Source organism: Myotis davidii, unplaced genomic scaffold (genome assembly GCF_000327345.1).
Source record: "Myotis davidii unplaced genomic scaffold, ASM32734v1 scaffold319, whole genome shotgun sequence".
NCBI classification, from domain to species: Eukaryota; Metazoa; Chordata; class Mammalia; order Chiroptera; family Vespertilionidae; genus Myotis; species Myotis davidii.
The window spans coordinates 176,603-185,544 of NW_006290675.1; the positions used below are offsets into that span (position 1 = coordinate 176,603).

Sequence of the window (8,942 nt, forward strand, 5' to 3'; positions counted from 1 at the left end):
ATTTAAATTTTCTCTGGCTGCTGTAGGCATTTGAGCTTGCCATGTCTGCCCTAAGAGACCTAAGGAGGAAAAGCATAGCCTTGGTGGTCCAGCTGTGATTCAACTATGGGTGTGAGCTGGGCTCCCTTACCTGAGTCGGTGACAGCAGGGTAAGTCAGGCGCCCATAGTGTGCCATGAGTTTGAGCTTGGTCTCCTGTTTCCTGTGTTTCTTGCCCACATAGTGTTGTTGAGCCATGACAGGGTCGTTGAAAGTCGCGTGGCAGAGGCTGCAGAACTTGTCTGGGTCTATCATCTCTCTATTCTGGTGTAAGGCCAAGGTGGAGGCCACAATGAAAGGGTTTGTAAGGCGTTTCGACAGAGCTGCAGTGAGAGAGTTCAAACAGAAACAATGAAAAAAACCCAAAAGGAGCCAGGCTTTTGAGTATACTGAATGCAAATGAAGACTGGTAACTAGTTAATCACACTTGCACATGGGGCCCTGCCAGGGTGAATCACACAGTGAAAGCCTTTTCTGAGTAAGAAAACTGCAAAGATTTGGGGGAGCTAATCTGTTCAATAGCGTTAACTACTTTAGGAACATGATTCCTGATTTCCTCCTGTTCTGAGGAGGTTCTGCACTTCTACTATCAAGTTGTAAATGACAACAGACTAGAGATGTACATGCTTGCAGTCTTTTTATCCTTCAGAATTCCCCAGAACTTCACAGTAAGTGGGATAAAGTTTGGGTGTTTTATTCCCATCCTCACAGTACCCCAGTACCACAGAGCTGGGAGGCAATGTGCAAATGTAGAAACTGAGGGACTGAGGGCTTGCAGGGTCATTTAGAAAAGGCAACTATACTGGGAGGCTTTTTTGGGCAACACTGCTTTCTGGGCTAAGGTGGGGAGAGAAGAGGATGACACTGACATTTATTTATGTGCTTTGTACATGTATTTTCTCCCTTGGTCCTCAGAACTGCTCCATGAGGTATACGAGTATATCATTTTGCTACACTACAGAGAAAAACCAGGGCTCACAGGACAAATGATTTGCCCAAGACCACCCAGCTAGTGAGTGGAACCAAGGTCTGTGTGATCCTAGAGACCATGCCCTCTTTGCTCTGCCAGGCTGCCAGAGTGTGGTGAGGGGACCTGAAGGCTACAGTTCATGCTTTCACCTTCAAAAAATCCCTGGTGTTGGTCAGTGAATTCTGTTAATCAGAGCCTGCTATGGGCATATGTGTAAACCTCCTGTGGATCAAGAGATGTCCGAATGCTGACTGCAGGTCGTGCTGCTGCCTTATAGAGTGGATGCCATAACTCACTAATGAGGCCACATGGCTGGAATGGTGTGGATTTAGTTACCACTGCCGGCTCGTATCTCGGAAAAACTCGTTAGTCAGGACACTCGTAAGTCAGGGCCCCACTGTATAGGGAATCTCAATTTCTCTGGCCATTGATTTTCCTTGGTCATTGTTTCAGCAAGTCACTTTGAAAGTAATTTACGTGTTGCAGAATATTTAATAATATGAGGGAATATTCAGCATGTGGTACTGAGTTAAAAAGAAAAGGTTATATAGAAATGTGTTTCTTAAGTTCTCAATTCTGTAAAGCAACAAAAAACATACTGGTGATGTATGGAAAAAGACCAAAAGCATAAAGTAAAGGGGCTTTTCAGTATTTTCCAACTTTTCTACAATGAATGTAGATTTTTGACATCAGAAAAGAGATAATGGTTGATATAAAGGTCATTTTGTAAAAGATACTGAAGAGAAGCATCAGAGGCAAATGCTTAAGTAAAGTTAAAGGAACTACTTAATGGACATCCAATAAAAATGAGACCTCTGGAGTCTTCCCTCAAGAAACAGCTTGAAATATGGAAAGAGTATTCTATATGGATGTATAGAGTTATTTATAAATACAAGAAGGAGAGAGGGAAAAACATTAGAGGAATGGTTGAATGTGGTATGATGAGATGCTTTCTAGTCATTAAAAATGTTTAAAAAAAGGTCTTAATAACATGAGGAAATAGAAATGTTAAATTAAAATGAAAAGAAAACTGCACGCACAATATAATTATATTATTGTGAAAAGACACATACACAGTTTATATGTGTGTTCTGGTATTTTGAAAGTCATCAACATATTAACAGTGTTTTTCTCTTGGTGGTAGAATTTGGGTGAAAGTTTACTTTTTTCTTTGTACTTTTTGCATTGTTTGAACTAGAATTACTCATAATGAGTATGCATCATTTTTATAAAAACAAGATTACTTAAAGTATTGTATGTTTATATGTTCATATACATAGATTCAATCTAGATATACATAAAACAGATACAGACACACACATACATGCACACACACAGCAAATTATTACAGTAGAAACAGTACTATAAAATGTTAGCAATGGTTACCTCTGAATGGTAAAATTATGGGCATTTTTTCTTTCCACTTATCTATATTTTCCATATTTACATGCTTATATCACTTTTACATTTAAAATGTTTAATTTCAGAAATATACTAATAAACTCATGTGATAACAGGAAAATGTGCTTAAACTAAAAGTAAAAGCAGGATACATGCATGACAATTACAACTATATAAAAAAACATATATGCATGTGGCAAAGGCCAAAAGTGGATATGGAAAATAACTTTCAGAATATGGAATCCTTGGGACTAGGCATATTCCAGGGAATTTTCCTATTTATGGAGAGATAAGTCCATATAAAGATAAGTGAGTGACCTTACAAAGTTCTGTTCCTAAGCTGGTTTCTCTTGGACTAATATTTAGGTTTTTTTGGTGCCATGAATGGTACCAACACTGACTTTAACGAAATCAATTATTATTAGTAATAGGCTCCATGTGGTAGATGCCTGCCCAACTACTGCATTAGATGTGGGGAATGCCACTCACTGGCTATCTTAATGATGGTGATAATACTAACAATAGCAGCTGTCATTTATTGGGCATCTGTTATGTCCTAGGTTCCATATATATTATTTCATCCTCACAATCTGTGAAGGTGAGGAAACTTAGGCATGAAGAAATCATATAGATGGTAAATAACAGCCCTGAGATTTAAACCTGGGCATCTGTGAGTTCAAAGCCCAGCTTCATAGCATGAATAACTAGATTTGGGTGTGATAAGAAGGTATAATTATAAGTGAATTTTTTTACTCTATCTTCAAAGCCTTCCAAAATATTGTTGTCTTGTTTTCATAATACAATAATATAAAAAAGGACAGTATGTATTATAGATAGTATAACCTACTTTTTGGTCCAAAATGAAGAGAGAAGCACAAGTTACCAAGAAAAAATAAAATAAAGATCAAAGAATTTTCACTCTTGACTAACTGCAGTTAGCAGAGGTTAAAAAATCCCAGAAAGTCAGGAGTTAATGAGATGAAATCAAGAGCCCCAGTGGTGACAAGATAAAGGGGGTTACTTTAGAAGTCACTATACTGGGAATGAATTCATAGCAGTTGCAAACACAGCTTATGGGGCAATAGTGATAGTACTGAAGTATTCAGCTTTGAAAGGCAAGTCCCTGTCTTGAGAAAAGGCACCTTTGAAGATTAAAGTGAGCAGGGCATAACCTGAGCACACAAAAAAGACTAGGTTTTAGCTTTCAACTTGGAACATATGATAATAAGTGCAGGTGGATGCTGGGAGGAAAAAAATCTAAGTGGGAGAGGTTGGAAGTAGAATGCTCTCACGGTGTGCATGGCCTGAAAGACTTTGACACTCCCGAATTATTAGTCAGAACAAAAGCTCAGGGCTAAGACGCTTTTACAGAGAAAAACTGACGTAACCAAATAAAGAGAGGTTAGGTGAGTACAACTCGGAGACTGCATTTCAGTGAAGCTGGGGCTACTTTAATATTTTTAAGGGCTCCCAAAAGCAGTTCAACCTCTTCAAGTCTGTGGCCCCAGTGATAATTTCTGGGAGCACCTGGCATTAGTGCCCTAAGGATGGGGTTAGGGGGGTCCCGATATAGCACTACTCAGGAAAACCAGTACCTTCCACCTTAGTGGATTGCTGCTTCAGCTTTAAGTTCTTTGCGTGGGTCTTCCCCAGGTAGTGCGACTGGGCCACGACAGGGGAGGAAAAGGTCATGTTACAGATGGGGCAGCACTGGTTCTTGTCTTTGCTTCTGTTGCTCTTCTGGTTGGGAGAAAGAACACAGGTCTGAACATGTCACTGCCCGGCCAGAAAATCTTAAATGGTTTCCCCTTGCCCACAGGAGAATGGGTATTTAAGGCCCCGTTCACATACTACCCCAACCTACCTTTCTGGATTCTTCTCCAGCTAACTCATCCCAGGCTCTACTCACCATTCCCCATTTTATGCTCTGTTACTTTCTTACTTTTTGTGTGGGCCATTCTTGCTACCTAGAATGATCTTTCCTTTTTTTCTGCCTGGAATATGTCCACTTACCCTTTAAGGCCCAGATTAAATATAACATCTTCTGGGAGACTTTTACTCAAGAAAATTATTCAATAAATAATTATCAAGCCACTTTGTGTGACTATTCCAGGAAAAATTAATTTTGTTCCTCCCCCATACTCCCAGAGTGCATGAAACAGACTTCTCTAGCATACCACTTGTAACCCTAAACTGACAGCGTAATAGCTTGGGAGACTTTTCTGTGAACTAAACTTCAACATGGACGGCATGGACTGTTTGACTTTGTTTCCTATCCTTAGCAACCTGCTGGAGTCTGGCACACAGCAGAGGCTCAGGGTTTATCGAACAAGTAGATCATTGTGTTTAAATTTTTACTTATTGATTTGAGAGAGAGAGGGAGGAGAGAGAGAGAGAGAGAGAAAGAGAGAGAGATCATTTTGCTATTCCACCTATTTATGCATTCATTGATTGCTTCTTGTATGCGCCTTGACTGGAGATCAAACCCGCAACCTTGGTGTATCGGGACTACACTCTAACCAACTGAACTATCAGGCCAGGGCAATACAGCATTTAATTTATTTATTTATTTTTGTTATCCTCACCCGAGGATATTTTCCCATTGCTTTTTAGAGTGGAAGGGAGGAGGGGGGAGAGAAGAGAAACATCGATGTGAAAGAGACATATTAATTGGTTGCCTCCCAAACACTGGGGTCAGGGACTCAACCTACAACCCAGGTACCTGCCCTTGCCCGGGAATCAAACCCGTGACCCTCTGGTGCTTGGGCTGATGCTCTAACCATCAAGAAACACTGGTCAGGGCAAGACAACATTTTATTTTGTATTTATTACTAGAGGCCTGGTGCATTAAATTTGTGCACTCTAGAGGGTGGGGTCCCTCAGCCCGGCATGCACCCTCTTGCAGTCTGGGAGCCCTTAGGGTATGTCCAACTGCCGGCTTAGGCCTGTTCTCCCTGGGGAGCTGGTCCAGGGAGAACAGGCCTAAGCCAGCAGTCGTACATCCCCCAAGAGGTCCCTGACTGTGAGTTGGCGCAGGCTGGGCTGAGGGCCGACCCCCTTCAGTGTATGAATGTTGTGCACCAGGCCTCTACTGTGGGTATAAGGACTTGAAAAGAACAACTCCTCTAGTACTGGAAGAGAGGGAAAGTTTTCCCTAAGATCTTATTTGAGATATGAATGGCAAATGTTAGCCTGCAAAAGCGCCGCTGCCACTGTGCTTGCCAGCCTCGAGCCTGGCTCAGGGCTTCTGGTTGAGCAGCGCTCCCCCTGTGGAAGTGCAATGACCACCAGGGGGCAGCTCCTGTGTTGAGTGTCGGCCCACTGGTGGTTAGTATGCATCATAGCAACTGGTCGGTCCACCCATCAGTCGATTTGTATATTAGCCTTTTATTATATAGGATTATTATTATTTGTTTAATCTTACCCAAGGATATTTTTCCATCGCTTTTTAGGGAAAGTGAGAGAGGGAAAGACAGAGAAACATCGACGTGAGAGAAACACATCGATTGGTTGCCTCCTGTATGAGCCCAACCAGGGCTGGGGCTGGGGATGAGCCTGCAACCAAGGTATGTATCCTTGACCAGAATTGAACCTGGGACCCTTCGGTCCGTTGGCTGACACTCTATCCAATGAGCAAAACCAGCTAGGGCAAGACAACATTTTAAACTTTGGCACTATCAACATTTTGGGCTGGAAAACTCTTTAATTGGGGAAGGGGGAGGAGCCTGTGACCTTGTTTGAACTACTGGACCACCTGAGTTGAAGGAACTGAAATACAAAGAGGTGAAGTGACGTGCTCAGGGTCACAGAGTTGATCCTGATTTTCTTTTTCTTTCTTTTAAATATGTTCTTATTGATTTCAGAGAGAAGAAGGAAGGAGAGAGAGATATGATGAGAGAGAACCACTGATCAGCTGCTTCCTACATGACCCCTACTAGGGATCGAGCCTGCAATCCAGGCTTGTGCCCCGACCAGGAATTGAACCATAGCCTATAGGTTCATGGGTCCATGCTCAACCACTGAACCATATTGGTAAGGCTCCTTTTTTTTTTTTTTAAAGAAAAAATGTTTATTGATTTTTAGAGAGAGAGGAAGGGAGAGGGAGAGAAATATCAATGTGAGAGGGAACATCTTTTGGGTATCTCCTGTATTCTCCCTACTGGGGATGGAGCCTGCAACCTGGGCATGTGCTCTGAGAATTGAACCTGAAACCCTTTAGGGCATTAGATGACACCCAACCAACTAAGTCACATCAGCCAGGGCTATTTATTATTATTATTATTTTTAAAAGTATTATTTTTATTGATTTTAGAGAGGAAGGGAGGAGATAGAAACATAAACTTTGAGAGAGAACCATTGCTTGGCTGCCTCCTGCATGTCCCACACTGGGGTTCCAGCCTGCAACCCAGGCATGCACCCTGATCAGGAATTGAACCTTGACTTCCTGGTTCATAGGTTGATGCGCAACCACTGAGCCATGCCGACTGAGCTATTTTTAATTTTTATTGAACTTATTGGGGTAGCATTGGTTAGATCCTGACTTTTGGAATTCTAAATTATAAGAAGGGCAAGTAGGGGATCAGTCTAGTGAATTGGAGAAGGGATGAGCATGGCCCTTCAAACCTGTAATAGGAGGCACAGTTTGTATATTCACTGAGTATATACTAGGAATTGAAATTACCTTATGATACCCTTACGAGGTAGAAATTACTATCACCGTTTTATGGGTGAAGTACACAAAGGTTAAGTAATTTACCTCAAGTCATCTAACCAGTAAGTTGTAGAGCCAGTGCTAGTTTCTTATCCCATGATGTTTGCACAGCCTCCTATGGAATAAAAATTATAGTACCTCTATGGATTCTGGGTTGTTTCAGCATAATTCCCACATTATTTCTAAGCCAAAAAGCAAATGTGTTTACATCTCTATCAGAGCAGGCATCTGATAAAGTGTTCCTACCACTTGTCTCAAAACATTCAAGTGCTGAGCTCAGCTCTTTTCCCTGATCTCAAGAAAGCAGCCTGGCCTCCTTCCACTTTGTTTCCTTAAGCAGTGAAGGGGCAGCTTCTTGTTCTACTCCATCAAACCACTGGGTGGTAATACATAGCAATGGCTCCATTTACTAAGCTCCTGCTATGTGCCAGGCTCTGTGTGGGGTCTTTTTCTTTCCCTCATTTCAGTTTGGAAAAATCCTAAAACATAGTTGATATTAGCATCCTCTTTTTGATAAAGGAAGAAATCAAGGCTCAGAGAAGTAGTAAGACTTGCCCAAGTCACATGACAGGGCTGGAATTTGAAGCCAAGTCAGACTCAAAGCCCATGCTCTTTTTACCACACCAACCTGTCTGCTGGCTTCATCAGGAAGCAAGCAGTATCAACATGGCAGCTGGATTACCTGATCTGAGTCTAGCTTCTTCATTTCCCCCTTTAATGTCTCCATTCCATGGATTGCTAGGTATCTCTTCACTTTGTTGGCATGTTTTTTGCTCTGTAAGAACCCAGGAAAAAGATAAAAGATAGCCAAATGCCAATTCATATCTAAGGAACTCAAAAACACTTACTAGATTTTCACCTGATTCATCCTCATAAAACTTTTAAGCAGGAGAGGGTGTGGGAAGAAACCTAGTCTATGGAGTTCCCACTCTGCTCAAGGCACTTTACATGCTGTCAAATCGAATCTTTACAAGCTCTGAGAAAATTATCATCATCTCTATCTTATTTTTGTTTTGTTTAATCCTCACCTGAGGATATTTTGCCCATTGATTTTTAGACAGAGTGGAAGGGAGGGGGAGAGACAAAGAGACAGAAACATCGATGTGAGAGTGACACATTGATTGGTTGCCTTCCCCATGGGGATTGAGCCTGCAACCGAGGTATATGCCCTTGACCGGAATCGAACCTGGGACTCTTTGGTCTGTGGGCTGATGCTCTATCCACTGAGGCAAACCACCTAGGGCATCATCTCTATCTTATAGATGAGAAAACAGAGGCTGAAGGTGCTGAGGATTCTTGCCCAAGATGAGTAGCAGAGCTGTGATTCAAACTCTGGTTTATTTAAAGCCAAAGCTCATACTTTCTACTGTATAAGCTACAAGGGAAGATATAAGTATAATGATTCTGACTTAGATGAGAGAAATGAGAGTTGGGAAAAATTAAGTTAGTCTTCAAGTTACAGTCAACATGCATGGAGGCAATATCTGGCTGGCTAAGCAGGAATTACTCTTCACAATGCAAGTTGGGAGAAGTGGGGGCTTGGAACTAGGTCTGGAAAGTAAAGGAGTTCTAAAGGTACTTTGGCATACCTGGTAGTGTGCCAGCTTCTGAGATTCTGAAATGAGCAAGGCGCAGCAAACCTTACACTGGGTGTTGGTGAAGAGACACTGGTTCTTCTGAATCATATGCTCCACTATAGAGAGGAAAATAAAATCTGTGAGTTAAAAATCTGCTTCAATAGCATTGTCCTTGAACTGTGCCTCAAATGCAGGCACTGAGTAATGGAATGCCATACTATTATATCTTGACAAACCTCAGTCAC

At 41.7% G+C, this 8,942-nt stretch overlaps 1 protein-coding gene across 3 annotated transcripts in view; it reads right to left on the reverse strand.

The window, feature by feature from the left end:
• The window catches only part of ZNF346 (zinc finger protein 346), a 28,190-nt gene that overhangs the window by 15,608 nt on the left and 3,640 nt on the right, over nt 1-8,942 (reverse strand). For 2 of the 3 annotated variants that reach the window (XM_015563873.1, XM_006763692.2), the window contains exons 2-5: nt 8,710-8,813; nt 7,803-7,895; nt 4,005-4,149; nt 131-361 (exon numbers count right to left, since the gene is read on the reverse strand). In XM_015563873.1, the coding sequence (XP_015419359.1) occupies nt 131-361; nt 4,005-4,149; nt 7,803-7,895; nt 8,710-8,813 (573 nt within the window). The remainder of the gene's footprint in view (nt 1-130; nt 362-4,004; nt 4,150-7,802; nt 7,896-8,709; nt 8,814-8,942) is intronic. The other variant, XM_015563874.1, reaches the window with a different exon arrangement.